Below are 26,140 nucleotides of genomic sequence, written 5' to 3'. Positions count from 1 at the left end.
GAGAAAAAAAAAGAATAAAAGAATTCTCCGAAAGCATAGCTATTGGTAGATGAGGCAAAAAATGTCTCGAGGGAGGATCGAACTCCCGATCTCCGGATCACTCAGCTTGTGGACAAGCTAATCACGGCGTGATTGGTACCTTTTGATACCAGGCCTATGAGACCGGCGCCCTAGCCAACTAGACCATCGAGACTAATTGATGATAAATGAGGGCTATAATTTGCATTATGATCAGCCAAACTGGTGAGGCAATGTCGGCGTATGGCAGGACGATGCATTTCTACGTAGTCGTAGTTTTATTTCCACGGCCTGTTTCCACTGCGGCTGCAAAACCACCTTACGTAGTATAAATTTGTAGCTAAGAATTTTTAAAGAGATATTTTAGAATCTGCGGAATGTCATGCTTGTGGCTTTGCATCAATTTGGCCGAACCAGCTATGACTGAGCATGTATATAACTACTCCACCAACTCATGACCTCATGGCCTTGAACACAGAGATTATCCAATCTGCTTTCACTGGACCCTGCATTTGAAATGCAATTAGTAAACGGGCAAAGAACAAGCCCTGATGCCTCGTCAAATTTGCATGGATGTTTAGCTGCCTCTTCGGGTGATGACCAAACACGGCATTACAAATCAACACCTACTCATGCTCGCATTACAGCGTATCACTCATAACCCTCAAAATATTCCACTGATTAAAAAAAAATGAATGAAACACCAATTCCGACGTTTTGCGGAAATTTTATATGGTGGCAGCTGTGTCTACAATTCCTCAACTCCGTTCGATAGCCTCCCCTGTCGTCGAGCAAAATATCCGCATGCGGGCTTCGTCCTGTTTCCCGAGTGACCGAGTCTAAATTGCGTTTCTTGCTGGAGTGGACCCTCGGCCGAGATGTCCAGTGTCCAAACGACAAAGGACATGTACAATGCCCGTAGCGGCAAATACGAAGATTCCTTTCATCCCAGACATGCGCGCGACTTTGTACAATGGTCAGACATACAACCTGGGCACTCCGTCCTTGATCTAGCGTGTGGAACAGGCCTCGTCAGTTTTCCAGCAGTTCAGCAAGTGGGCAGTGACGGATCAGTCGTTGGAGTCGATATAAGTGAGGGAATGCTTTGGGTAGCGCGGCAGAAGCCGGCTGATGGCCTCAATGTCCGATTTCTTACGGGAGATATTCGGAACTTGGACAAAGTTGCTGGATTGCAACCCGAAAATGCGAAAGGATTCGACCGTATAACCTGCTCGTCTGCTCTTGTGCTGCTGGATAATCCGGCACAGGCAATCAAGCATTGGACATCATATTTGAAGCCCGGTGGGAAGCTTATCATCGATGTTCCTAGCGAGGACTCTTTAATATACGGGTCAATCATGGAAAAGGTCGGCATTAAATTGAGACGGCCAGTAGCATATTACAGGAGCTGGGTTTCTTCGATAGAGTCACTACCAAAACTGATGAGAGAAGCAGGACTTGTGATTGACAACCTGTTCAGGACGGAAAGCTACGATGGCGATGACTTCAAGGTCAAAGAAGCAGGAGAATGGTTTGACTCTGTGATCGACAAGCCCGCATTTCGTTGCTTTGAACTTACGGATACCATCGACAAAGCGAAAAAAGAATTTCTCAACGAAGTCAAAAAATTGTCAAAAGGTGGCGATACCATCTACAGTCGATTATTCCTATATGTAGCTGTGGGGAGAAAGAAATTGAGCTGAGCATAGATAGGGTCCAGGTATTTCTATTAAAAAATGGCGTCGCCGATAATTACACGTCTATATGGTTTCGTCATAAGAATTTCTACAATTTTGCCGGAAGAGTCTGGCCTTCCCGAGAGCTCTCCTTTGCAAGCTCAATCAGTTTGATAATGTTTCGAGACTGCTCGGGCTTAACCGGAACATCCCCTTGGCCACTGAGAGCCTGGGCTAATTGTCTGTAAAACTCAACGTACGTTGGTGGATCGATGGTGGGATAAGCCTCGCTGACAATTTTTCCGTCTTTCGCGGAGGTCAGGACGCCTGAAGAAGTTAGAATTGCTCTCTATTCAGATCTCGTGGTACAAACCATAGTTTTCCTTGGGCTCAAGGGCAAATCCAGAGTCTCCAGGCTTCTTGCCCGCCTTCAATTGGTCTTCTTGGACGTCCATGTGGTACTAATCAGCAGTTAGAGGTGTCACATTTCTCTGTTCAGCTGGTATGCACACCTTCTTGTAGCTGCCCTTGTCGCCTCTCACCCAGAATCTTAATTGCTTCTCTTCGGGGCTGATAACAGAAGCCTTCACGGTAGCCATCACGCCGCCGTCATAGTGCAGCAAAACCGTGCAAGCGTCCTCGAAGCCGCCCGTCTCACCCTGTCTTTGAATCCCGACAAATCCAGTAATCTTCTTTGGTAAGCCAAGCGCGAAGACGACTTGATCGAGAAGGTGAACACCAAGATCATAGATTGCTCCGCTGGCGGGACCGGCCTGAGTCTTCCAGCTTCCGGTAGATGGGGCTTCTGGCCTGAAGCGGTCAAAGTGCGATTCGAATTCAACGACGCGGCCGAGAGCACCGGACTTTATTAAGTGCGTGAGGGTAGCGAAGTCGGCATCCCAACGACGGTCTGTGAAATTTAGCTGCTGATCATCTCATTACCCTGAAAGGCTTACTCACTCTGGTAGACTGTAAGAAGAAGTTTCTTCTCTTTCGCCAAGGCAATGAGCTTGTCAGCTTCTTCGGATGTTGATGTAACAGGCTTTTCGATAACGACTGTTTGCAGAATGTTAACCAAGAACAATTTAACGACGAAACGGTATGTGTGCGCCTCACGCACCATGCTTTCCGGCTTCCAAAGCCAGCGATGCCAGAGAGTAATGAGTCTCTGGAACGGTCGTAATCACCACCACATCCACTGCGGGATCTTTGACCAATTCCTCAGTGGAGCGGTAGCTCTTGATACCTGGGTGGTCCTTCTCCGCATCATCCTCGGGCTTGGGATGACGCTGTACAATGGCGTACAGTTTGAGCTCCGGGAGCGACGTAATCAGGGGAATATGGAACACCTTGGCGGACATGCCATAGCCAACAACACCGACATTGAAAGTATTGGGCGCCATGACTGCGATTTGCGGAGAAGTTGAATGTTTGTTTTATTGTCTAGGCGACAGAAAGTAGGTAGATATTTGACAGCGACGACCCCACGTTCAGGCTGCGGGGAAGCGATCCTCTTGTAATAATTCGCTGACAAATGAAGAACGAAATGGCTCTCACCAAAATGGGCTGATAAATCGATAATTGCGAATTGAAGATATCTTTCCTGGTGGGTCACAATTGCCAAATACCCCCACGCTTTACGATTCTGGTTGTCCTCAAAAGGGCTCGTAGCTTATGACGATAGTGGGGGTTTCGTTCTGGAGGCGTCATCGCGTATTGGTACTTGCGGAGTGACGACTGAATCCAGTAAGGCACATTATAAAGAAGCAGGTCCACGCGACGCCACGTTATTCCCGAGATTTTCCCATGAAGAGTACAAAATAATAATAATAATAATGTTGGATTTTGTGAACACGGCAGCTACAGAGCGATTTAGCACGGCATTTGGCCATTTACCCATTAAACTTGCAGGGGCAATAGATGAGTCATAAAAAAAATTTAGACTGATAGAATAAAAAAAAGTGTGATATGCAATGGAAGAGAAATGCAACGCCTCAGTGCATTGCAGAAAATGAGTACATTATCCGTCCTATTTCATCTCCCGACCTCGATGCCAAGCCTCTCTCAGCTTGAACCTATGAAGTGTAAGCCCTTAGTGATGTGCTTGAAATATTTCCATGAGATATGGTCGTATTTTCGAATGGTAATGCGTAATAATGATCGGCTCGTTAGGCTTGTGTTCAGGGCTCGCCCAGGAGCCTTGCAGTGATATCGCCCATGTAGGCCTCTTCTAACTCATAATCTTCGCCGTTCATCCTGTCAATTCCCACATATTCAAATGCCGAAACCACACGGTCGACGTCGAATCCCATATTGACGAATCGGTCAATAAGGTCTTTGTTGTATCCCTTGTACCTGCGCAACATTTAGCCAATTTATAGCAGCGATACTACACGGAAGAAAGACAAATTCTTACACTGCTAGCCGCTCCCGTTCTTCCTCTTCCTTTGACTTGCGCTCTCTTTGCTTCAAGGTCTCGCCCGTCGCCCCACCGCTGCCCTCCCCACGCTCTCGCTTTGGGGCTCCAGCATATTTCACCGCCCACTCCCGTGCCACACGGTCAAACTCCTTGGGATTACGCATCAGCATGCCAGCAACCTCGGCATCTTGAGGGTCCTTGGGTTCAGGCGTGCTGAGAAGGGATTGTAACGAAAGTAAGGCGGATTTGATAGTGAGGACGGGGGACCATGCGGAGGAGAGTGTGTCGAGACAGATGGCACCCTGAGAAAATTAACAAGAGGCATTGGATTCCACGAGAGGTAACCTACTGTTTGGCTGCTGACGTTTGGATGCCAGACCTTGGTCTCAAATTTCATGACTGGGGGTCGGAAAGGATACTCCGTTGGTATTCTAATGTCAACATGGTATATGCCTTCCTCATACGGAGTGCCTGGTGGCCCCTTGAAGTTGCCCCTGAGGTGGGTAAGATCATCACCATTCCCGTGAGGTTCGGCGAAGACGTTGGAGGATGTATCGGCGCGTATGTCCGCGATTTCTTTCGCTACTCGACGAGCCCGGTTAGACGACATGCCGAATAAACTGAGCGTTTTACGATCGGACGCAATCAAAGAGCAGTATATGCAGTGAGATAAGTTTCAAGAGTTTGAAGAGCTCGACGGCGCCTCTCTACGTATAGACTCCGTTCTCAGAAAGACGAAAAACTCGACCGAGACGAGTAAAAAGGCACCAACGGCGACGGGGAGAAAGAAATCCAGGACGAATAAATCGTTTCCCTCCACCGAGCCTACAACTCGAATGTCAGTAAAAAACCTGGGGATGCTTCAGCAGTCGGGTTGGCAAGAGCTGAGTCACCCGGGTGCAGCGGGGCCAGGAAGTGTGAGGAGGATAGCTAAGAGAGGGGGATATATAATATGGAGATTTTGATGAGCCTCCAAGTTTATCGGCAGCTGTCTACTAGTGAATAAATATGTTTAAGGATATAATTCTGCTCTTCCCCGCGAGAAGGAAGTTAAGCACACGAGCAGGCAGAAAGCCTCACTTTTACACTTGTCTGCCAAATAAGTTCGAGTTCCCCCGACGTGTCTCTCACCAACTGGGCGGTAAGCTCTCTGACCAATGAGAGACAAGAACAGCACGGACCATTTTAAGCATTTCATCACGTGACTAGAAGCTCCCGTTATCGGATTACATAATCTTATACCGTCTTGTACGGAGGACTGCGCGGTACGTAAGGTCCATCATTGTAGTAGACGGCCCAGAGCTCATCGCCATCCTCACTTCGTCATCCTATCAAAGATCCATCCATCTTTGAAGAAACAACGTTTCTTTTCTATTCCACATTCTCCTTATATCACATAGGTTGCAGGCAGTTCAACGGTCGCGCCTCGAGTGATCATGGTATGCAAAATCCATCACAAATAACGCCGCCTGAGCTTGCTTTGAAATGAAGCTAATAGCATATCTTTTCTACAGGGAGCGAATCAATCGAATCTTGGCGGTCCTCCCGGAGGTGACGGCAAAGACAAGAACAACCAGAAGGTATGAATTTTGTACTTTGATAACTCATACTTCTGCCTCCCGGCGACGATGCGGCACAGTGCCGTAGTGCTCGTTGTTTCACTGCTGGCGCTCAAATGCTAATTCACGTATCTGATACAGAAGGATAAGCCTAAGTATGAGCCTCCGCCGCAGCCGACTACCCGTGTAGGTAGAAAGAAGAGAAAGCAGGCTGGACCGAATGCTTCGGCCAAACTTCCGTCCGTCTACCCAACTGCACGATGCCGACTGCGGTTGCTGCGCATGCAGCGTGTCCACGACCACCTACTTTTGGAGGAGGAGTACGTTGAGAACCAGGAAAGAATCCGCAAGGCAAAGACACAGCAAAACAATGCGCCCTCAACTGCTGGCGGCGAGCTTGATGCTCTAGACCGAAATGCAGACGAAAGGGGTCGGGTCGACGACATGCGCGGCAGTCCAATGGGTGTCGGCACCTTGGAAGAGATGATTGATGATGATCACGCCATTGTCTCGAGCGCTACTGGCCCTGAATACTACGTGTCAATCATGTCCTTTGTCGACAAGGACCTTCTCGAGCCGGGTGCAAGCATCCTATTACATCACAAGTCCGTCTCCGTTGTTGGTGTCCTGACCGACGATGCCGACCCAATGGTGTCAGTCATGAAGCTGGATAAAGCACCTTCAGAGTCATACGCAGACATTGGTGGATTGGAGCAACAGATTCAGGAAGTCAGAGAAGCAGTCGAGCTGCCTCTCCTGCATCCCGAGTTGTACGAAGAGATGGGTATCAAACCGCCCAAGGGTGTCATTCTGTACGGTGGTCCTGGAACAGGCAAGACTCTACTGGCCAAGGCCGTTGCCAACCAGACCAGTGCAACTTTCCTTCGAATTGTCGGCAGTGAGCTGATCCAGAAATACTTGGGTGATGGACCTCGGCTTGTGCGACAAATCTTCCAAGTTGCCGCTGAGCACGCTCCCTCGATTATCTTCATCGACGAGATTGATGCCATCGGTACGAAACGTTACGAGTCCACTTCTGGAGGCGAGCGCGAGATTCAGCGAACTATGCTCGAGCTTCTTAACCAGCTCGATGGTTTCGATGACCGCGGAGATATCAAGGTGATCATGGCCACCAACAAGATTGAGACCCTTGACCCTGCCTTGATTCGTCCTGGTCGTATCGACCGAAAGATTCTCTTTGAGAACCCGGACCGTAAGTTCCTTTTTCCGCATGTTTCCCGAAACGTTGCGAATGCTAACCTGTGTAAACAGAGAACACCAAGCGCAAGATTTTCACATTGCACACCTCGAAGATGTCTCTCGGCGATGATGTCGACTTGGAGGAGTTTATCGCACAAAAGGATGACCTGTCGGGTGCCGATATCAAGGCCATCTGTTCCGAGGCCGGTCTGATGGCCCTGCGCGAGCGGAGAATGAGGGTGCAGATGGCAGACTTCAGGACTGCTCGCGAGAGAGTCATGAAGACGAAGAGCGAAGGCGAACCCGAGGGCTTGTATCTCTAAGTTATGGCGATGCGCAGTTAATCATGAATCTTGTTACAATTGTTCAGCGGCTAGGTATTGCGCGGAATTTGTTTTAGACACTTTGTACAACTTCAATTGCATCCTTGATCTTGTATGACTTTCTTCTATCGTGCCAATGTTGATGCATGTTGCTCATCTCGTGGTTTCTGGGTTTGTAATCACATCATTCCCAGGTCTGATGATTGGTGTCACAAAACACTGCTTAATGTTTCGCCCCTGTGGAAATTATCCAAAAAATAATAATATTGAATCATAGAATGCGGTAAATATGCGTAAAATGGTCTATGTACATGTCATAACTTTATGAAATCGCTGAAACAGAGGATCCTGAGAAAAATAAAAGCTCCTCAAATTAAGTAATGAAAAGCGTTTAGAAAAAACCTCTTATGATCCATTGCAACATGAGCCGTTAGTCTTTGCTCCATTAGTGGTGGGTTCAAAAGCCAACGTGCTCATCTTGTCCGTGGCATCCGTGACGCCGTTTGATAGGCCCTTGATTTGGCTCGGCGTTCTGGCGTAGCTGGGGGGAACGTCCAGGGCTGGGTTTCGGAGGAAGAAGTGACGGGGCCGGAGAAGCAAGGTCATGGGCTCTGCGGGCATGATGGGATAATCTTCCGGTGCAGGGAAGTGCGTGAGGCCAAAGGTATGCCAGAGCACGACATCCGTGTTGTCGATGCTGGCGCTACCGTCTCCAATCCATTCGGGCAGCCCCTTGGACGGCTCTCCCGACGTCTGAGGCACGTGGCGGCCAGCAGGATGGATTTGCTCGTCGTCATCTAAAAATCGTCAGACATTAGAATCACATCAAGAGCGAACGAGGCAGAGCAGCCGAAGCTCTGGATTAGGGAAAAAAAAAAGCTTACATGGCGTAACGTGAACAGCGTGTCTGGCGAAGCCAGCGCGCTTCCAGACCAGACCTCCAGGCTTGGGGAGGAGCGGCGGGACCTCTCGGCTCACGAGCTTATAGCTGACAGGCTTATGGCTGTAAGCGTTCAGCTTGTTCGTGTTAGCCATATCCCACGTCCTGCTTGTGCTGCCGTCGTAGTCGGCAATACCCTCTGACACCTTCTTGTACGGAGTTTTGTGCGCGTAGAAAGCATTGCCGTACTTGTTCTCGGCGCTGCCGACTTCTCCAGCGCCTCTCATAGCGTCTGTTTGGAAGACGGTATTGTTCGGGCCGTCAATGTTAGGGTCCAGCCGCAGGCAAAAGAGATGTTGGTGGTTGTGGGCGTTCACTCCGGGGTATACTTCGGTGCCCCAGCCCTTGGTGTCCTCGCCAGGGTTCATGGCATACGTATTCAGGATACCAGTCAATTTGATCTCGAGTTGAATTGTTCCGTCTTGGTGGAAAATCCAGTATACGCAGTATTCGTAGTTGGCGGCGGTGAAAATCTGCGAGATGACAAGTTTTCTTCCACGAGTGACAATTACAGATTCGTCTCGGAAATCAGTCTAAAGAGAGATGATCGCGTCAGTTTGGGATGAAAGAGCATGTAGGGGTTGCAGATGGCACATACGTGTTTGAAGAGAATGCCTGCATCCTCCTCGTGTATGCATATTGCGTTTTTGATATCGTAGCTCTCGCCGGCTTTGTTCACAAAGGCAGCATCCATGTAATGGATCGCGCCTTTGCAGTCACATCCCAGGCTCAAGCTGTTTGTCATGTAGCCACCACCGTACTCGCCAAGGTCGAAAGCGTGTTTGCGCTGGTGGGGGTGATCCGGATTGCCATATGGAACAACCATTTCGGTCAAGGAGATTCTCCAAAAGATTGGTCTGTCCTCGCCCTTATCATTGAAAGTGACGTTGCTCAACACAATACCCTCACGATAGTTGAAACCGACATGGAATTTCCATTTCTGCCAATCAATAGTTCGGCCGTCGAGTTTGAAGGACACGCCTTCAGGCTGAGTGATGTTGAGAGGCTTAAGGTCAGTTCGATAGCCACCCTTCTCTTCAATTGAAGCGGGGTGATAGTTGTTCGGTGGGGCCTTGCTCAAGGGCCGTCGAACCGGAGGCACATCGATGTGAATGATTTCATGCGTGTCTGCGTTGAAAATTGGACAAAAGTCTAGAGGGTAGGTGTACTGGCTGTCGTCGATGTGTGGCCGATAGTACATAAGTGCCTGCTGCAGGCGGATCTTTCTGCCGAATCGCTCATCGTATCCAATTGTCCAAGCTGCAGTGAAGTTAGTGTCAGGTCGCGCAGAGGGCATCTAAAAGTGTCCACATACGATCACAATAAACCTTGTGCATATCCTCCTTGGGGATACCAAGGATTTCGCACTGTTCAATGACTTTGGGGTCTTTTCGAACGACGTGCTCGACAATCTGTAAATCCTCCATTGTAATCTAAATATCGTCAGCCACCAAGGATCCGTATCACCGTCTAAATTAGAGACTTACCAGAGGCTGCACATCCTCTGTGAGTTCCCACTTGATGATTTTCTCCTCGTTCAGATCAACGAGGCCATCGTAGACCTTGCTACCCTTTCCAATGGCCACGACGTCGGCCACTCGGTGAGGACGAGGGTCCTTCTCTGGGTCAGCCAGCCAGGCCATCAACTGGGCCTTGCGAGGCTCCCAGAGGGTGACGGCATTGTAGTGAAGAGATCCATGAGCCTTTCTCACTAAGCCCACTGCCTTTTCGATTTCCTGGGTGGTGAGAGGGTCAAGAGGGTGAAGAGTAGCCATTTGTATGTATTGAATAACAAAGAACCGAGAGTCGTCACAGAGCAATTGGACGTTTACCTCCTACTCTTTGGGCTTCTCAATGAGAATTAAAACGTGAATAGGAGCTCTTCAGTTTCCTGTCAGTTTGGAATCTTCCAAGGCGAGGGAACTTCAATTGCTATATACCTGTAGGAAAGCATGTAGTACAAGAACACTTCTTTGGTCGAACACTTCCCCGTTCTCCTCCTCCCTCGATATCTTGAACATGCCTCATTATCTTGAACCCCTCCATGCCAAGTTCCAGTCCAATCGGGACCCCTCAGCCGTGTGGTTGATAGCCATCCGATAAGAGCTGGCCTATATGGCTGCATCCGACTTGTGGAGTTCGGATCCGTTTTCTTATCATGGTTTAGTCTCCATGTCCCTCCAATCCATTCTCCTCTTCTGGCAGTCCAATCCAGTTCCAAGGAAATAGAGTTGCAACACCAAAAATCACAAATTCCGAGGGATCAACAGTGGGGCTACCCTGAATGAGGCAGCATAGAAGCAGCCAAGTACAATGGAAATGAATTCATGCATTCAAAATTCTTATGTGACACTGCAAATCAAAACGTACTTTACTGGTCGACACGCATGTGAGACACCTTAGTAATATCTTAGTCATTTGTCTCCTTTGACGGCTCTACACAGTAGACGATACAGCGTTCCAAGCATTGGAATCACTTCACCATTAGCCATGTGCTTGTTTCTTAAGCAATGATTGAAATCTCAATAATACTTAATTGCTCAATGTTTATCGAGAAGATGACGACAAAGGTACAACCATCTGTACAAGTTACACCCAAAACATATCATAGCGCCGCATCTAAAACGCCTGGTCTCGAGCAGATCAAGAGGAAAAGATCCTAATTACAGCGTCCTTAAGATCACCCTCAACGCCTTTTAGCGTCCCACCCCAGGAAAACGATAAAAATGTGGAAATGTACAAGAAATGAAACGGGATAGAGAAACCTTGCTGCAGCCGAGAACGAGGTTTATTTTCCAAATTGGAAACCTCCAAAGACACCTCCGCCGCCGCCAGGCGTAAGCGCTCCTATACCGCCTCCTGTTCCTTGTACGTGTGCCACGGGAGTGCTGGCAAGGCCAACATGGCCGGTATTCGGCGTACTGGGCGTGGCACCGTTCAGATAAATGGTAGCACCATTCATGTTCGGGGTCGATTGGCCTTGAAACGACGATCCCGTCGTGGCTCCAAGCACGGCAGATGTCGCCGGTGCACCGACTCCATTTAGACCCCATATTTGGCCCATGAGACCATCATCAATGTGACCATTGAAAATTGCCCGACGCATTTCCCAAAAGATCTTGCCAGTAAGAAGCGAGTCTGAACCTGCTTGATGCTGCGAGCCCGTTCGCTTCACACCTAATTCGTCCGCGAGATCCTGCAATCCAGATCGCTGGCCAAGACCAGTGATGATTTGGGTCGCGGCGGGCGTCAATGGAGAGTTGTTGATAGCGCCAGCCTTGGCCACATGTTTAAGGAGAAACTTGATGTCATACACTGAGGGGAAAAAGGTGGTAAGCAGCTCTCGGAACTCGCCTTCCTCGTCCGGCAGTGGCTTGCAGAGCATGATTTTGACGAGGTAGCCAAAGTCGTAACCGGAGTGAAACGAGACCCAATGTACATCGTCAAGCAGAACCAAGCCGGATGTGATCAGAAGCGAGCCGAACTCTAGCGGATCGATGCCATTCTTCTCATGTAGCTGAAAGTCGATTCCCGCCTTTTGAAGAATCTCAATCGAATCTTGGGCATACATGTCGTCATGGAGCGTAAACTGAAAGTTGAACTGCCACGTACATGGGCACTGGATGAGATTATTTGGATAACCAGAACCATTCACGGTTGATAACTCGGCGGCATGTGCGGGAGGGAGCTCGCCGGCGGGAGAGAAGAGGGTGATTCCAAGTTGGATCATCTTGAGGAGATCGACGTTACAACGTAATGTTTGATAGTGGTAGTCGGCTTTCGTGGTGAAGGTGCCCATTGGTCTGGCAACGATTCCGGGAAACTCGGTGTCCTGAAGAGAATGCAAATGAGCAACCCTGCAACCAAAAGGTGAAGAGTCAAGGCAAATGTACCATGCTGATATACGGGTATTTCTCTACCAAACCCCGAATAATCTGCATTTCTTGGGCCAAGTTACTCCTCCAGACTTCTCGTATCCTTCCTTTTGATACACCCTTGCCATCTGCGACGCCTGCTCCGAGTTCATCTTGTGCTTGTTGTTGCTGCTGTTGTTGCTGTTGCAGCGCTGCCCCATGGGCGAAACCCATCTGGGCGGCATGACTGGCAAGGCCCGTCCCTCCACCGCCCGCTAAGCCGCCACCCCCACCAAATCCAACCAAGCCATTCGTTGCTGTGGGAGGGGCAAAGTGATTAAGATTTGCGGCAGAGCCAGCTTGGGCGAAGCTCGGGTGGGCACCTAATGCTGCGGCAGGAAGACCAGCTGTAGCCGAAGTCTGCGCATGGGCAGGATGATGCTGTAAATGAGGTTGCTGAAGGTGCGCGAACGGACTCGAGAGATTATGCGGACCGAATCTGCTCACGGCTGGAGGCATCGTGAGAAACAATGTACTAGAATATTCAAGGGAGGGGCTAGTCTTTCGGCGGTCGAAGCATTCGTGAATCCTGACAATGGATTACTCGCGACCCCGCCGGAAGCGATTCGAGACGAGTGTTGGGGCTGCGTATGAACAATGAATTTCGTGCTGAATGGAAAGTGTCCAGCGTCAGGTGGCAATCGCGAGCCTGGGGGACTGTTCGTGTTCCGCTGGCAGTTCGACGTGTGGAGTTGTCAGTCAATAGATGTATTCGGCAGTTGATGTCCAATTATGCAAGGCTGGACTTGGCGGCCACCACTTCTGCTTACATAAGCGAAGTAACGACTCAACCTCCTTCCTCTTGGCTCGTCTCTCCTCCCCCACAATTATAGTGATAGCGGCCCCTAAGATAGCGAGTGTCGGACAATAACACGCCTTTGACCAAGTCCATACCCGGTTGCATTTGCAAGTTAGTGTAGCTGGTGCTCTTGGGCTTCCATCGATGCATAACTCAATTGACACTGCACAGAAAATAATTTTATAGCTCCAAAATGGCACCGCCTCGAGGAAATCCCAATCCCACCGGTTTCGATCCTGCCAAGTTCGCGGCTTCATCGGGAGCTCCCGCTAAGGATCCTTGGGCGCGATAGTGAGTGCTATCGGAGCTGCGTTAAAGCACTCCATCACAGCCAGCTGATTTCTTACCTTCAGTGAACAATGGCGATATACAGGCCCTTTTTCGAGATGGAATCGATTCAAAGGGAGTTTTCCTGGGCTGGGTATTGCAACGGTGGCGTTTGCGGTATACTGCGGCTATGAATATCTGTTCCTAAAAGACGACCACGCGCATGGTGCCAAGGGCGACTCTCATCACTAGGGAAATAATGTGAATTTGTGGAGTTTTTCCATTAGAGTGTACATCTTTTTTTCTTCATCAAGCATAGTCTCTTTATGCTTTGACCTGCGGAGCGTCCAATGATTACGACTCGACGAAGGTTATGTACGAGGCTCTCATGGAGATCGGGCTTTATCAACTATTCTTTGAATAATTAATTTCCTTCCACATCACAATTGACCAAGTACCTACCTAAATATCTAGGAATATTATTACCTTGGCGTCTACAGGTAAAACAGAATCCTTGGGAGAAATATATCGAGTTAATAGTCCAATTATGAAACTTTTGGAATCGTAAGTTGTGGCTTCCGCAGTTAATGAAGCATTAAGTATATGTACATGATCCTGTTTCAAGGCGTCTGCTATGCTAATCATGGTTGCTGTGGTATCTTTAAATGAACGACTCAATAATAAGGAAGTGATGCTGTACAAGAAGAATATTGAAGTGATATGCAAAGAGCAAGGCCAAACACTCCCTGCATACCTTAGGTAGTTTGTGGAATTCTGCAACGAATTGAAAAAAAGAAAAAAAAAAAAAAAAAGAATCATTTCAACCTTCGATTACCTGACTATCTCTCCTGAACCTTTTCTTTCGAAGCATGTCGGTCAAGGTCGAGCTCAAGCTCCGGGTTCTAGCCATAGCCTGTGGACCTAGTGCGTCAAGTGCAGAGGCCTCTTGGTCCTCCTCGCCGCCACTGAGCGGGACATCAATGTTTTGACGAGAAGAGCCCCGAGAAAGAGTAGCTGCAGAGGTTTCGGGTCGAGGCCGGCTAGTTCTTCGTTTCGAAGGTGAATTATCGACGCCTCTTCGCAAATTATCCGCAACCACAGCACTCAAAGATGAAGAAAGAGGCGAACTCAAAGGAGCAGGCATAATTCGAGACATTGAATTTCGCGAAAGCCGTTTTGGCCTTTGAACTCCAGGAGACTCTAATATTTTTTGCTTGCCCGTACTTTGTTCGTTGGGTGTGACTGGCCGGGGATTGTTATCGTTAACGGCCGATGGAAGATCGGAGGTGGAAACAGCGTCCTGGACAGATAGCTGAGGAGTTGAAGGGACCAAAAGATCATTCGAAGATTGCCATGGGTTATCTAGCAGTGAGGATCGAACCTCTAGAGTGTCATTCAAGCTTGTATGAGGTGAAACTTCCCGTCTCGTAGGCGATCCTCCACGGGATTTGAATGACGTGCTTGCAGGCGCAGTTGGGCCGTCGTGAGTTGCGGGACGAGGTAATTGCGGTGGAGACAAAGTGTCGCCTTGATCGGTTTTGAGAACGGTCGACTTTCGATCTGGCTGGCCACCATTCTCGGCGTCATCTATACCGAGCTCATCCCGATACGGCACTTCATGAGCAAGCCCAATGGTTTCTTCCTCATCGCTCTCAGTAGCTGCGTCGTCGCTTGTTTCATGGACCCTTCCACTAGTAATGAAATATACCCCTAGGAAGGTCAAGGCGCACCCGCCAACAAACTTTGATATTCTAGAAGGTGTAGCAGATTCAAAATCCCGGTAAAGAATGGAACTACCGATGATAACAGAAAGTGTGAAGAGGACAAACTGCGTTGGAATGACCTGGGTCGAATCGAAACGTTGTAGCGCGCGGTTCAGATAACGAATCTGGAGCAAGGCAGTCGAAATGAGGATCGCCACAAGGAGATACGTCACGGGGAAAGTAATAATGTGCCAAAAGGTGTATGAAAGGAGAGAAGCGACTCCCTTGGTCGATAGGGCCGTGTAACCTCCTGGTAAGAATCAGTACAAGGCGTTGCTGGGAAGGGTAGATTAGTTTTTCAAGGATTTCGAAAACTAACCAAATAACCCAACCAGCCCCAAATCAATCAAAATGGTCCTATCTCCATATCTGCCACTTGCCCACATCAAGACTGAAATCAAAGCAACGGTTATACCAAGATATGTCTCGAACTCCCACCTCGTAATCGCCTGCCAGACATCGCCCGGCCCTAGCTTCTGCTCTTCCTGTTTTGCGCTCAAAACGACTGTCACGGCACCACCAATAGCTATGAGCACACCCCAGAAATCTCGTTTTCGAAATCGTTCCTTGAGCATGCAGGGCGCGATAATGCAGTTTGAAATCAAAGCGACAACTCCAAGTGGGGAGACAATGGAGGCTGGCGCAAATCCATAGGCAAGAAAGTTGCCAGCTTCTCCAACGACCATAAGGATGATGCCAGCCCACCAATACGGAGACTTGAGATATGACTTTCGTGGAAGATGTTCGTCCAGTTTCTCAGAGCTTCGAGCCTCCCGTACTTTAGGTCCGAATCGGCGTGACGGAGAAGATATCTCAAGGCCTTCAGCTTCCGGATCATCACGGTACGACGAAGTAGGAGCTGGCTGACTAGAATGGCGCTGCTGCCCATCCGAAATCCCGTCTATCGATCCATAATTTTCTGGTGAGTATCTCCTCTTCTTTCCATGTTTCCAAGCTCTACTCCGTTCCTCAAACTCTCTGCCAAGCCTTATATGTGCATAACGTTGCGTATTGAGAGCAAATGAGATGAGTATGTTTCCAATGATGGCGGTCACAATGCCAATAAACGATGACCATCTATGGAGATCTGACTCGTCGTTTGAAGATGAGCCGGTCAGCGCGAAGACAAGCGCCGACAGACTTGACCCACCGTGGGAGTTCGTTGACCCCTCCAAGGTTCTTGGAATAAGCATTCTCTTCCTTCTCTAGGAAGTTGAAGTTCCTTCTTCAGCTTCGGCGAATGGATTTTTGAGGCGCGTACACAAAACGCGCAGGAGTTGGCGGCAATGTGCGCCAGCCGAATAAGCTTCGAAAAGCAGGACAAAATGTCCAGGGTGAAGTCCTATGCGTGAAAACTGCCGCTAGCCATTTAAGAGGTTTTCATGCTGTGCTGCATATTATTTAGTGAAGTAGACGAAGGGTGTCAGGATGTTCGGAACTTGTTGTTGCCTGTGAGATTGGCGGTGGATGCCATCATGGTCGGGCGAATTTTGTGGAGCCAAGTCTTCTAGCCTATGACTGAAGCTCCTGCTGTGAACTGGCTCGGGGCACAACGGCAAGCATCGCTTATGCCGAAGCTCCGTCAAGACACTAGAAACTGACCCAGGGGGCTCCTTTAACGGGGAATATGATTATTAACAATTGATAAGTTAAGCAAGAATTAGTATTATATTTGTAAGAAAAGGGTTTCGAATGCTTTTAATTGTGGAAATTAAATTTGACATGGCAATTTTTTCTCCTGAGAATTGTCTATTAAATCACCTTTTAATATTTCTGATTTGTGTTAAATTGCTGAGACTTCCATTACAAAGGCCAGAGCAGTATTATCCACGTAAATCCATTGCCCATTGAATATATCCGCGCCCTGTACCTCAAGGTATGATACAGTGAATTATTTGCGGCTGTCGACAGTGTAGAATGCCAATATACAGTTTGCATTCGTGGTGTCTAAATCTGACAAGGTTGCGAACTAGGGTTTGTATCAAAGAAAACTTTCCAAATAGCATGCAAATCTCTCCCATTGGTATCCTTGATAAATCCCATGACCCTCTATGAAACTTCCGAATGCTCCGGTCCTCCTTGTCCTTGATTTGATATAAAATGCCAAAAGAAAAAAAAATGATCACGTTAAGACGAGTGGCACTCTGCGATTACGCACAATCTCCACCCAGCTGACATCCGAACCTTGCTCACGTCGGATTTTCCATACCTCCTCGGCCAAGTCAGCAGCGACTTCGAAATGTCTCATGCCGCTGGTTTGGGCTGAAGCACGAAGAAACCGAGAGATTTCTCTCTGACGGCCTTCACCTAGAGCTTCAGTCGCCGCAATAAAGCCTGGCCAGAGGATTCCACAGTTGACAATGCTAGCGTTTGTCATTTCCTGTTCGCATTGGCACAGAGAGGCGATGATGATGTCCACGTGACTCTGAAGGATCATCGGATTAAGATTCGACACCCTCCGGTAAAAGTAGACCAACAGCGCAGAATGGATCGCATTGTTCATATGATGCATGATTGTTCGATTTGCTGGTAAATCCTGCGACTCGTCGCGGCACGAGGACAGTTCTTCGAAAGCCTCCCATTGTCGAGAGACAATTTCATTTTCGAGCAATTTGCTTTTCTCGATAAGATCCAACGGAATCGGAAGCTGCAAATCGGTGTTTGCCAGAATCTCGTTGGCAAGACATGTTGTCTTAGATAGCAACGACAGGAGGCTTTCTGGGATACCATATATTCCGGCAAAGAGATTTTCGCTCGCTTCCCTTTCTCCCATCAATTCAGTTTCAAAATCAAGTCCACAAAGATCGCTGAGATCTTGCCCAAGGCTGAAACTGTGAGTCTGCAACGAGGGGAACTGAGCCAAGTGGAGGTTATCGGCAGCCGTAGATCCGATCGGTGGGCTACACCAGGTGCCTCTAGGGTACACAAAGGTGCTTTCTTCGATGACTCGTAGAAAAACATAGATATGGTGAAGCATAGCCACCTTTCTTGACTTGGTGGTTTTGGGTAAGCCCCGCTCGCAAATGATCTTTTCGGCTTCCAGGAGATAGTATCTCGCGTCACGAAGCTCACCACTAGTGACCTGAACAATCGTGAGTGCCATTCACAAGGTAATTTCAAAGTCAAAACTTACTGATATCGTAACCATGGTCAAGAGCGCCATCAGCTGCTCCTTGTATTTGATCTCTTTTGACTTTGCCGGTTCTAGCGACAAGCAGCTCTGGAGCTCTTTCTGTGCGACTTTTCTGAAACCCTCAGCCAGAACCCACCAGCGATTTGTCGCGCTCATCTGATAGAGTTGAATCCGGTCCAAATTAAATGCGCTCACGGCAAGTAATGCATTGAAGAGTGCCAATCGCACAGGACTTGCCGTGTTCCACAGGGTCAACTCTGAAAACGTAGCTAATGCACACGGAAGATGAAGGACAGCCCATGGAGACTTTCGAATTAGAAGAGGAGAGAACAGTCTGCCGGCTTGTGATTTGTAGTGCTCAAATAAATGCCGAATCAGGGCAACGCTTCCCTCATGTAGGGCGCTGTAGCTCAAGGGTGATATCTGGAGAGGAGCAATGTCCGCGACCGCTCTTTCTGTTGCCAAGTCCCAGTGTGACGGAGTAGATAGTGGATCAAACTCAGCAGCAAACAAGTCAAGCTCATCGACCAGCGAATGCTCGTCATGCTGCTCTTGCTGGCATCCAGTGGCTTCGGGGCCTGCGCGAATGTATTCTGGAGTCCCACTGGCTGGTAGAGAACTTTCGGATAGTGTTTCAATTGACCTGGGCGTACTGCATAGTAGGGAAATTCCGTTTTGCTTCTTCACGGCCTCCTCGCGAGGCAGTCGAAAGGCACCAAAGGGGCCTTTGTAGATTTCCGTGGGATCCAAAAGACCGAGACAATCGGACTCCAAGTCTTCCAACACCTGCTGAATTCCAAGCTTCGTGACTGATCGGCTTACGGAGGCCGACATTGCAGCACGTTCATCCTCTGGTTACGAGAGCTATTCAGCAATCTTTTGCCTTCTTCGTAGGCAAGCACACAACTAGCGCTGGAATAAGCATACCTGAATAAAGGACCCGTCTGCGCCCGGCCAGCCAGTCCGAGTCTGTATTGGACACCGCCTCGAAATCATCTCTTGACGGAATATACGTGACAAAGGCTATTCTCGCCTTGTAACCGCCGCAGACAAGGTTGTTGCGTGCGCACAATCGGCATGTGGGACGGGTTTCGTCACACTTTACTTTACGAGATCTGCACGTGATGCACCCGGCAAGCGACCTTGATCTCCCAGATGGCGCGACATTTGCCATGCTATGTGTGTGTGAAGGTTGGAAAAAAGGACGCACACAGTCAGTGGGTACGACCAGCAATGCTTCTGTCAATGGGGGAGCGACTGTGGGGACAGAGGTGAAAAAGGGAAGTTGGCCCGACTTTCTACGATATATCAAAAGTCTGGGGGAGGTCCTTAGGTCTCTCTTATCGGGATCGATTCGCTTGAGCTGACAAGGTGACGGACTTTGGAAGGAACGGCGAGAAGTTTATTTCCTATCGGCTTATTTAGCGCCAATTGGCACGCGAACGCCTTTATCTAACTCGCCACCAGCGTTCAGGGTAGAGCTCCTAGATCGGCGAAACAGCCTATGACTGGCAATTGATTTGTTGACTTTTGCTCCAATCAATGGCACCCAGAATGTCATGAACGAGATGAGAATGCTTGATCGGCCTTTTCGCTTGTCTGTATAGCATGTTCACCATCTCTGAGCCTAATTATTCCTCATCATTGAATGTGCGCAAAGGCAATACATGCAAGTCATAAGAGTGGATCCCTGCCAGTCTTGATTCGATCAAAATATTTGTGTGTCGTATCTTCAAAGACTTTTCTTCAGCACCGAGTAAAATGCCCGGCAAGTAATTTAAAAGAGTAAAAGCGAAAAATCTCTTTCGCAAAAAGACGCCGTTTTCCCCCAATTCAGACTTAAAAACAGATCGAGTTCTCTGGATTGCGAAGCTGAGCGTAGCTATGTGCGAGGGCGCTTCTTATCAGGCCCCTCATCAGCTTCGTCATCACTGATGTCAGCGTATATTGTCTTTGGTTGGGTTTGTTTCCATGCATTGGTGAATAGAGGATCCTTCTCTGCCTTTTCGGCATATTTGAGAAGCGCTTCTCGCGGGTCCTCGTCTCGCATGGAGCTCAAAGGAATATGTTCTTGAATGTGCTTTTCGTCTGGTTGACTCTTCGCGAATGGGGTTTGCGCAGGTAAATGGGGTCTCCGTGGATCCCGAGACCGACCTGACGCAGTCAATCCAATGGTTGGATGTCTAGCAGCAAAGCTAGTGGCCGCCGTGTTCCGTCCGGCCATCATTCCCCCAGGTGTGACGATGCTGTCTCCAGAGATGCCTTGCGATAGGTCCGTTGTGAGAGTAGGGTCATCGTCAATGTGTCGTCGCTTCGGCGCCTTAGACATGACAAGAGCAGCGCCGCGAGATGAAGTATTGGGGTTGTAAAGAACATGGGTTTCTGCATTAGCAGACCCGGTGATTATTTGGTTAAGCTTCTCGTGCCACAAAACTGTGATCAATGGTGATCCGGGAGTTACTGGAGTGACAAGTTCCGGCTTGAGAGTCGCTGGATTGAGAATATGAAGATGGCCAGATGCTGAACCCGTAATCACGTTTGCTGATGAAGGAGAGAATTGAATATTAGACGACGGATACTGACTTGAAGTCGAGGGATGCGAGGCGACAGTGATTGGTGTTTTGAACTTTCGAGTATCCCACACTATATGATTACGAGTTAGCAGACCAGAAGCGATGCTCTAAGATATGTGTGATTCTTACGCTTAATGGTATCGTCCCCTCCTCTTGTAACCACCAATCTGCCATCTGCACTGATATCAATACCACCAGTCCAAGTGTTCTTGACGTGCGCATCTCTAATTTCAGCTGACGGCCGAGTAAAAGGCCCGTTGCCACCCCACATTACAAGGGTTCCATCCAAGGCGGCAGAAACAAGCACATTTTGCCCGCCTTGAAGAGGGCTTCCCCATGCCACCGCCGTCATCCTTGTCCGACCGGCCTGTCCGGCAACCTTTGATTTGTACACTATCACTTCCTTTTGAGACCGTTTATTGTTGATATCCCAGATGCGAAGAGTGCTATCTGTACCAGCAGTGACGCAGAGTTCCTTTTCAGTCGGATGCCAAGTCCCAGTCGTGATTTCTGAAATATGGCCCTTTGTATTATTCATATCACGAAGGTACATGTCTCCTTTGACGAACTCGCTGATCACTTCTCCGTCTCGATTGAGAATCTTGGCCTGCGGTAATGCCGGAATGACCAGCATGTGGCTGGGCGAAAGCGGATTGAATGCAATGTGGTTGATAGGATGCGTTTCAGAGGCAGCGGAAGTTTTCGATGCTGTTGGATCGACTGAGCGGAAAGCACGGATCGTAGTGGGTGTCATAGATGCAAAATCGTGAAGCTTGAGCGTGCAGTCTGTCGATCCACTTATAAGTCGGGATCCGGAGGGGTCGACTGTTACAGTGGTGACGGCGCGTTCGTGAGTCTTGAGCACAAGCTCGTGCGAGACTGGAAATTCGTCATCCTCATCTGAAGACTCCGAATCGTCATCTGAAGAAGATGCAGAACTGGCGCGGGCAGACTGGTCCCTTGAACTTTCATCTTCTGCCTGTCGCTTTGTTCGGTCGATCTGGGCATCAATATTCGCGGTTCTGGCCTGTTTCCCAAACGATGCTGGAAGAAAGCTTCGAAGCCCTTCCTCTGAGCTGTCCTCCATGGTAAAAGCCCTGTATCAATATACAACCATTTGACAATCCAGCTTCGTAATCCTATTCCTGTTTAGACGATGACAGTGGTAGTATTTTATTTCATGCTTGCGGATACGAATGGGCTATGATCTAAGTTTGCGGGTGTTTCCGCACCCATGGCGGGTCAAGTCATATGGGAGAGTAACTGTGCACTAGGAAAAATTATGACTGAATTAGAGAATATATCTTAGGTATCAGCTATCTTGATGAAGAGCCTACTTTCAGTAAATTGTATACATAATCTACTTTTAGTTTTCTCAGGCAGAATTGAATTCGTGGATCCTGGATTCCAATCGTTTCTCCGTTGAGCTAGCAGAGTTAAGGATTTTGCATAACTGTTACTAACAGTCCGCCGTAACCTCGCGAGTTTATTCGCTCGGACGAGATCTAAATCTCGTCCGAGCGACATTGTTATCCTGCTCAGCTGTCCGCTTTCATGTGAAGCAATTCGATCCTTTGATACAGGCCGCCCTTTGGTATATATATTGCAACCGCCCGCCATGTCTGGAGAATTATCAGCTCAAAGGTCGATTTCCTGGCATTCAGAAGATCAGAATTGCATATTAGACTATCCACCTTGAGGATTACTCGAAAACATGCCTGGGCTCACCCTCCCAACCGTTCACCCTCTTCCTGCTTCAGACCTTAAGACTGGGATTGGTCTTGGAGCAGAAATTCGTGGAGCTGACTTGAATAACCTTTCTGGTAAATTATTCTTCAAAATTTTCATCCTTGATCTTTGTCTAATGCGTATCTTGCTCTAGACCAGCAATTCGAAGTTATCCACAATGCCCTGTACAATCACCAAGTCGTCATCTTCAAAGGCCAGGGCGCTTTAACACCCAAGGCACAATACGAATTGACAAACCGCTTCGACCAGAGCTCGACTTCTTACGGTCATGGCAAAACCTTGGACGTCAAGCGATCTATCTTACACCCTGATCTCAAGACCATTCCCCACCAACCTCAGGTGCAGGTCATTGGCAATGGTCACGTTCCTTCATTTGAGGGGCTCGAGAATATCAAGCTCAAGCACCCGCACCACCGAACTTTCCACAAGGATCCTGTTCCAATCGAAGAAGATCTCAACGTGACGCGTTTCTACCGATGGCACATTGACGCCGCATTGTACGACCTCAACCCACCCTTTGTCACCACTCTCATGGCTGTCTCCGTTCCCAAGGGTCGCAGACAGCTTCTCAGATATGATGATGGTACCGGTGACGAGATGGAAGTGCCTCTTGGTACCACGGCCTTTGCGAGCGGCTACAAGATGTACGACATCCTGTCCGAGGAGCAGAAGGAATTTGTCCGCACAACTAAAGTGCAGTACGCCCCGCACCCGTATGTTTGGATGTCGTCCGCAAAGGCTCTGAGCGATGGCCTCGGATTGCACTCGGAGGGCCTCGAGCTACCGGAGAGTGAGCTTCCTCTGATCGACGAGAGCAAGATTCAGATCCTGCCTATGGTGTGGAAAAACCCCGTCACAGGCGCTTTGGCGCTTCAGGTTCACCCTTGTGCCGTTCAGAAGCTGCATCTCAAGGACGGCACCATCATTGACGATTTGGCCGAGGTTCGCCGCATCGTTCATGACCTTCAGCGTCCCGGTATCAGTCCCAAATATGTCTATGCCCACGACTGGGAAGAGGGTGACCTTGTCCTCTTCCACAACCGAGGAGTGATCCATTCGGTTGTAGGCGCTTTTGCCGAGGATGAAGTCCGCATTTTCCGACAATGCAACCTTGCTGCCAGTGTTCCACCTACTGGTCCTGATGCTTAAATTTCTCTCGTTTCGAACAAGTTCGATATTATTTGCATGATGACGGCGTTAATTGACTTTTCATTATTTAAAGTTTTATATCATAGCGTACAAGAGGGTTCACTAAGGAGAGATAGATTTAGACTCAGTCGCACGGCCAATATAGGAATTTCAAAGCACTTTTATTCAAACTTTTGTTTATCCAAGGAAAAAGAAATCATTTGCGATGATGGTGGCCGGCATGCCCATGACCTTCATGGTCATCGCCCGCTTCGTCCAGAATATCTGGCCAATCCTCAAATCCATCTGAACAGCCATCGTTAGTACTCAAAAGATGTCGAATATGCTGGGAAAATTGGAATTACCTTCGAAGATCTCTCCCAGCTTTTCCTGTATCTGCTTCGGACTCAGTTTCTTATTTCCCATAATCTTTTCGCATTTCTTCCACTCTGCATCAGACAAGAGACAGCTGTTGAACGCGTCGGTGATAGCCTTGGGATCGATTCTTTCACCAATAAAGACAAGCTCTTGTCGTCTATCTCCCCATCGCCCCTCAAAGTCGGCTTTGATTGCATTTTTGACGTCGGGCTCTTCTGGCCAGTCGTCTAAAATCCAAGTCAGTACTTTCATGAAGTGATTGTCCGAACGGATATATGCTAACCTTCTTCCAGCATGCAAAACCACGGCCCGCCGCCCTGAATGGTCAGCATACCACCTGCTTGACTCCATTCACCATGCTGCAATGGCCTTGTCGCTAACCAATAGAAACCTTTTGATCGCAGGAGAGTTTTGAAAATGGGGCTGTTCTGCTTATTTTGAAGGATGACCTAAAGCTACTGTCAGAACCAGATTGCGTGCAGAGAGATAGAGTGGTCAAGTTTACCTTTGGATCCAAGTTCTGGAATTCTTTGCCATCCCAATCATCATCCATTTCTTTGTCACTACACCCTTCCCATTCCTCTTCGGAACCATCAGCATCAGGGAGCTCTTCGTCTTCTTGGGGCTTGTCGCCGTTGCCTTCGTCCTCGCTCTCGTCCTCATCGCCCTCATCATCATCCTCGCCTTCCTCTTGTGCCGCATCTTGCATGACGACAAATTTGTCATGGATGAGCTCGAATAGTCGCTTTGGATGAAACGGTCTCCGTGCGCGATATACAAAGTTGGAGATACCGTATCTGTATTACCAGTTATTGACCGCAAACAAACCCAACACAACTAGGTATTCACTCACTCTTCTGTCTCTGGTTTGGGAGTCATTATCATCTTTCCGCCAACCTCTCTCTGGGTCATCTCGTGTAAACTCTTCAGCCAGCCAGCGCTGGTTGCAGCTTTTTCAAAGTTGAACAAGCCCGTGTCCACAATCTGTTTAACGTCGACCCTGGAATAAGTGGATTCGATAACCTTTGCCGCCGGATTCAATTGTTTAACAATGTTGAGAATCGACTTTTTCGTCTCCGGCTTCACGACGTCCATCTTGTTGACGATGACTACGTCGGCAAACTCAATTTGATCAACCAGGAGATCAGTAACTGTTCGTTCGTCCTCGGGAACAACTTCGGCCCCCCAACGATCGGAAAGGAAGTCGGCAGTGGAAAAGTTGTTCAAAAGGTTGAATGCATCCAGGACAGTGACTGTCGTGTCGAGCTTCGCGATCTTATGAAGTCCACCAATATCAAGGCTGGGGCAGGTTAGCAAGAGGAAAGAGGAAGCCTGCCACAAGCCTTACATTTCTTTCAAAATTTCGTTATCGAGATCCTCCTCGGCGCCATCTTCGATCATCGCCTTCGAAAACTCGGACGTAAAAGTCTCAGCAACTTGCATGGGCTCACTGATGCCTGAACTTTCAATTATAACATATTGGATGCCGTCAGTCTTTGCAAGCCGCGCAAGCTCCTCGAGTAAATCTCCCCGGAGGGTACAGCAAATGCAACCGTTCTGGAGCTGAATCAATTTCTCCTTTGTTTGCGAGACGACATGGTGTTTGATAAGATTGGCATCGACGTTGACTCTGCAAGATATGAAATTGTCAGCTTCATAACTATCCTGTCATTGACTGAGGATATAGACTGACGAGCTCATATCGTTCACAATGACGGCAATACGAAGGCCATGGTCGGGTGACTTGAGAATGTGCTCAAGAAGAGTTGTCTTGCCGCTACCCTGTGAGGAGTTAGTAACCTAACGCTGAGAACTCTAGCTAACACTGTTATGTTACACATACGAGGAAGCCCGAAAGAAGCGTCACGGGTAGCTGTTTTATGTTCGATGATTTGGCATCATCGTGGTTTTGCTGGCCCTGTTTCGCCGCTTTCACCTTCTCAGAGAGTTTGATGGCCATTTTGATGATGTGAACGAACAAAAATGTGGCCAATGGATTTCAAAAATTTGAAAAAGAAGAGAATAAGAAAAAGGGACTTCTACAAAAATTGCGGAGTGGAAAATATTTTAAATACTGGAGGTAGATGGCTAAGAAAGGCAGACCATCAAGGTCCCCCATGATGTGCCGCTCAGGATATCATTCTAGTAAGGCCGAGGAGAAGGGACCGGCAATCAGATAAAGTCGAAGACACTTGTATCTCTGGGATTCTCAACTGCGATCTCTATGATATATCATTTGTCATTTTTTCAAAGAAGGTGAGCTTTTGATTCAGTAAGAAGAAATCTGTCTACCACAAGTAT

The 26,140-nt window shown here is 48.4% G+C and overlaps 12 protein-coding genes and 1 non-coding gene across 13 annotated transcripts; 4 read left to right on the top strand and 9 right to left on the bottom strand.

The window, feature by feature from the left end:
* Positions 1 to 62: 62 nt before the first annotated feature.
* Positions 63 to 193, bottom strand: L228DRAFT_t132. Its single transcript has one exon. It is a non-coding gene; the product is annotated as a tRNA-Met (tRNA).
* A 479-nt stretch (positions 194 to 672) lies between these two features.
* Positions 673 to 1,922, top strand: L228DRAFT_263875 (S-adenosyl-L-methionine-dependent methyltransferase). The gene has a single exon (XM_018334531.1). It carries the CDS (start codon positions 897 to 899, stop codon positions 1,719 to 1,721), a length of 825 nt encoding a protein of 274 aa, XP_018184659.1. The 5' UTR covers positions 673 to 896; the 3' UTR covers positions 1,722 to 1,922.
* Positions 1,763 to 3,485, bottom strand: L228DRAFT_46127 (NAD binding Rossmann fold oxidoreductase). Its single transcript, XM_018336619.1, has 5 exons — positions 2,815 to 3,485; positions 2,655 to 2,750; positions 2,207 to 2,604; positions 2,068 to 2,155; positions 1,763 to 2,021 (listed from the first exon to the last, which is right to left on the bottom strand). Exons 1-5 carry the CDS (start codon positions 3,095 to 3,097, stop codon positions 1,804 to 1,806), a joined length of 1,083 nt encoding a protein of 360 aa, XP_018184658.1. The 5' UTR covers positions 3,098 to 3,485; the 3' UTR covers positions 1,763 to 1,803.
* Positions 3,486 to 3,874: 389 nt separating this feature from the next.
* Positions 3,875 to 4,723, bottom strand: L228DRAFT_271364 (ubiquitin conjugating enzyme; the record flags this gene model as incomplete). The annotated part of the gene is made up of 3 exons (XM_018335523.1): positions 3,875 to 4,049; positions 4,111 to 4,415; positions 4,463 to 4,723. The coding sequence occupies 3 exons, from the start codon at positions 4,721 to 4,723 to the stop codon at positions 3,875 to 3,877; spliced, it is 741 nt and encodes a 246-aa protein (XP_018184657.1).
* Positions 4,724 to 5,414: 691 nt separating this feature from the next.
* L228DRAFT_234291 (proteasome regulatory particle subunit Rpt2) lies at positions 5,415 to 7,540 on the top strand. Its single transcript, XM_018330658.1, has 4 exons — positions 5,415 to 5,552; positions 5,628 to 5,693; positions 5,814 to 6,885; positions 6,945 to 7,540. The coding sequence occupies exons 1-4, from the start codon at positions 5,550 to 5,552 to the stop codon at positions 7,193 to 7,195; spliced, it is 1,392 nt and encodes a 463-aa protein (XP_018184656.1). The 5' UTR covers positions 5,415 to 5,549; the 3' UTR covers positions 7,196 to 7,540.
* Positions 7,343 to 10,133, bottom strand: L228DRAFT_46123 (peroxisomal copper amine oxidase). The gene is made up of 6 exons (XM_018336618.1): positions 10,076 to 10,133; positions 9,623 to 10,016; positions 9,451 to 9,568; positions 8,734 to 9,395; positions 8,080 to 8,668; positions 7,343 to 7,992 (listed from the first exon to the last, which is right to left on the bottom strand). The coding sequence occupies exons 2-6, from the start codon at positions 9,908 to 9,910 to the stop codon at positions 7,601 to 7,603; spliced, it is 2,049 nt and encodes a 682-aa protein (XP_018184655.1). The 5' UTR covers positions 9,911 to 10,016; positions 10,076 to 10,133; the 3' UTR covers positions 7,343 to 7,600.
* A 523-nt stretch (positions 10,134 to 10,656) lies between these two features.
* Positions 10,657 to 12,753, bottom strand: L228DRAFT_251188 (CAF1-domain-containing protein). The gene is made up of 2 exons (XM_018333505.1): positions 12,029 to 12,753; positions 10,657 to 11,967 (listed from the first exon to the last, which is right to left on the bottom strand). Exons 1-2 carry the CDS (start codon positions 12,506 to 12,508, stop codon positions 10,924 to 10,926), a joined length of 1,524 nt encoding a protein of 507 aa, XP_018184654.1. The 5' UTR covers positions 12,509 to 12,753; the 3' UTR covers positions 10,657 to 10,923.
* A 128-nt stretch (positions 12,754 to 12,881) lies between these two features.
* L228DRAFT_224787 (hypothetical protein) lies at positions 12,882 to 13,649 on the top strand. Its single transcript, XM_018330356.1, has 3 exons — positions 12,882 to 12,959; positions 13,020 to 13,139; positions 13,202 to 13,649. The coding sequence occupies exons 2-3, from the start codon at positions 13,042 to 13,044 to the stop codon at positions 13,365 to 13,367; spliced, it is 264 nt and encodes an 87-aa protein (XP_018184653.1). The 5' UTR covers positions 12,882 to 12,959; positions 13,020 to 13,041; the 3' UTR covers positions 13,368 to 13,649.
* Positions 13,650 to 14,775: 1,126 nt separating this feature from the next.
* On the bottom strand, positions 14,776 to 15,951 carry L228DRAFT_201662 (DUF803-domain-containing protein; the record flags this gene model as incomplete). The annotated part of the gene is made up of 3 exons (XM_018329636.1): positions 14,776 to 15,128; positions 15,198 to 15,745; positions 15,854 to 15,951. Coding segments are annotated over 3 exons (999 nt in total), but the record flags the coding sequence as incomplete, so codon positions are not given.
* A 662-nt stretch (positions 15,952 to 16,613) lies between these two features.
* On the bottom strand, positions 16,614 to 19,415 carry L228DRAFT_251186 (hypothetical protein). The gene is made up of 3 exons (XM_018333504.1): positions 18,939 to 19,415; positions 18,012 to 18,862; positions 16,614 to 17,960 (listed from the first exon to the last, which is right to left on the bottom strand). Exons 1-3 carry the CDS (start codon positions 19,183 to 19,185, stop codon positions 17,001 to 17,003), a joined length of 2,058 nt encoding a protein of 685 aa, XP_018184651.1. The 5' UTR covers positions 19,186 to 19,415; the 3' UTR covers positions 16,614 to 17,000.
* Positions 19,416 to 19,893: 478 nt separating this feature from the next.
* L228DRAFT_271357 (WD40 repeat-like protein) lies at positions 19,894 to 21,671 on the bottom strand (the record flags this gene model as incomplete). The annotated part of the gene is made up of 2 exons (XM_018335522.1): positions 19,894 to 20,654; positions 20,714 to 21,671. The coding sequence occupies 2 exons, from the start codon at positions 21,669 to 21,671 to the stop codon at positions 19,894 to 19,896; spliced, it is 1,719 nt and encodes a 572-aa protein (XP_018184650.1).
* Positions 21,672 to 22,223: 552 nt separating this feature from the next.
* On the top strand, positions 22,224 to 23,753 carry L228DRAFT_251184 (Clavaminate synthase-like protein). Its single transcript, XM_018333503.1, has 2 exons — positions 22,224 to 22,407; positions 22,467 to 23,753. The coding sequence occupies exons 1-2, from the start codon at positions 22,299 to 22,301 to the stop codon at positions 23,480 to 23,482; spliced, it is 1,125 nt and encodes a 374-aa protein (XP_018184649.1). The 5' UTR covers positions 22,224 to 22,298; the 3' UTR covers positions 23,483 to 23,753.
* L228DRAFT_251182 (cobW-domain-containing protein) lies at positions 23,424 to 25,861 on the bottom strand. The gene is made up of 8 exons (XM_018333502.1): positions 25,683 to 25,861; positions 25,533 to 25,621; positions 25,188 to 25,469; positions 24,693 to 25,139; positions 24,345 to 24,636; positions 24,123 to 24,288; positions 23,827 to 24,066; positions 23,424 to 23,767 (listed from the first exon to the last, which is right to left on the bottom strand). The coding sequence occupies exons 1-8, from the start codon at positions 25,797 to 25,799 to the stop codon at positions 23,679 to 23,681; spliced, it is 1,722 nt and encodes a 573-aa protein (XP_018184648.1). The 5' UTR covers positions 25,800 to 25,861; the 3' UTR covers positions 23,424 to 23,678.
* Positions 25,862 to 26,140: the final 279 nt, after the last annotated feature.

This window comes from Xylona heveae (genome assembly GCF_001619985.1).
Source record: "Xylona heveae TC161 unplaced genomic scaffold L228scaffold_14, whole genome shotgun sequence".
Classification (NCBI taxonomy): domain Eukaryota; kingdom Fungi; phylum Ascomycota; class Xylonomycetes; order Xylonales; family Xylonaceae; genus Xylona; species Xylona heveae.
This window is presented reverse-complemented; position numbering and strand designations above follow the sequence as displayed.

Excerpts from the sequence above, each read along its gene's own strand:
- L228DRAFT_263875 (XM_018334531.1), top strand. The coding sequence starts at position 897 with ATGTCCAGTGTCCAAACGACAAAGGACATGTACAATGCCCGTAGCGGC.
- L228DRAFT_46127 (XM_018336619.1), bottom strand. The coding sequence starts at position 3,097 with ATGGCGCCCAATACTTTCAATGTCGGTGTTGTTGGCTATGGCATGTCC. Across the intron at positions 2,605-2,654 it reads TCTTCTTACAGTCTACCAGA|ACCGTCGTTGGGATGCCGAC; the intron begins GTGAGTAAGCCT and ends TAAATTTCACAG. Across the intron at positions 2,022-2,067 it reads TGAGCCCAAGGAAAACTATG|GCGTCCTGACCTCCGCGAAA; the intron begins GTTTGTACCACG and ends TAACTTCTTCAG.
- L228DRAFT_234291 (XM_018330658.1), top strand. Across the intron at positions 5,694-5,813 it reads AAGACAAGAACAACCAGAAG|AAGGATAAGCCTAAGTATGA; the intron begins GTATGAATTTTG and ends TATCTGATACAG. Across the intron at positions 6,886-6,944 it reads TCTCTTTGAGAACCCGGACC|AGAACACCAAGCGCAAGATT; the intron begins GTAAGTTCCTTT and ends CTGTGTAAACAG.
- L228DRAFT_46123 (XM_018336618.1), bottom strand. The coding sequence starts at position 9,910 with ATGGCTACTCTTCACCCTCTTGACCCTCTCACCACCCAGGAAATCGAA. Across the intron at positions 9,569-9,622 it reads CAGAGGATGTGCAGCCTCTG|ATTACAATGGAGGATTTACA; the intron begins GTAAGTCTCTAA and ends GACGATATTTAG. Across the intron at positions 9,396-9,450 it reads GCACAAGGTTTATTGTGATC|CTTGGACAATTGGATACGAT; the intron begins GTATGTGGACAC and ends ACTTCACTGCAG.
- L228DRAFT_251188 (XM_018333505.1), bottom strand. The coding sequence starts at position 12,508 with ATGCCTCCAGCCGTGAGCAGATTCGGTCCGCATAATCTCTCGAGTCCG. Across the intron at positions 11,968-12,028 it reads AATACCCGTATATCAGCATG|GACACCGAGTTTCCCGGAAT; the intron begins GTACATTTGCCT and ends CATTCTCTTCAG.
- L228DRAFT_224787 (XM_018330356.1), top strand. The coding sequence starts at position 13,042 with ATGGCACCGCCTCGAGGAAATCCCAATCCCACCGGTTTCGATCCTGCC. Across the intron at positions 13,140-13,201 it reads AAGGATCCTTGGGCGCGATA|TGAACAATGGCGATATACAG; the intron begins GTGAGTGCTATC and ends TCTTACCTTCAG.
- L228DRAFT_251186 (XM_018333504.1), bottom strand. The coding sequence starts at position 19,185 with ATGGCAAATGTCGCGCCATCTGGGAGATCAAGGTCGCTTGCCGGGTGC. Across the intron at positions 18,863-18,938 it reads CAGACGGGTCCTTTATTCAG|AGGATGAACGTGCTGCAATG; the intron begins GTATGCTTATTC and ends TCTCGTAACCAG. Across the intron at positions 17,961-18,011 it reads TGACCATGGTTACGATATCA|GTCACTAGTGGTGAGCTTCG; the intron begins GTAAGTTTTGAC and ends ACGATTGTTCAG.
- L228DRAFT_251184 (XM_018333503.1), top strand. The coding sequence starts at position 22,299 with ATGCCTGGGCTCACCCTCCCAACCGTTCACCCTCTTCCTGCTTCAGAC. Across the intron at positions 22,408-22,466 it reads TGACTTGAATAACCTTTCTG|ACCAGCAATTCGAAGTTATC; the intron begins GTAAATTATTCT and ends ATCTTGCTCTAG.
- L228DRAFT_251182 (XM_018333502.1), bottom strand. The coding sequence starts at position 25,799 with ATGGCCATCAAACTCTCTGAGAAGGTGAAAGCGGCGAAACAGGGCCAG. Across the intron at positions 25,470-25,532 it reads ATTGTGAACGATATGAGCTC|AGTCAACGTCGATGCCAATC; the intron begins GTCAGTCTATAT and ends CATATCTTGCAG. Across the intron at positions 25,140-25,187 it reads AACGAAATTTTGAAAGAAAT|CCTTGATATTGGTGGACTTC; the intron begins GTAAGGCTTGTG and ends AACCTGCCCCAG.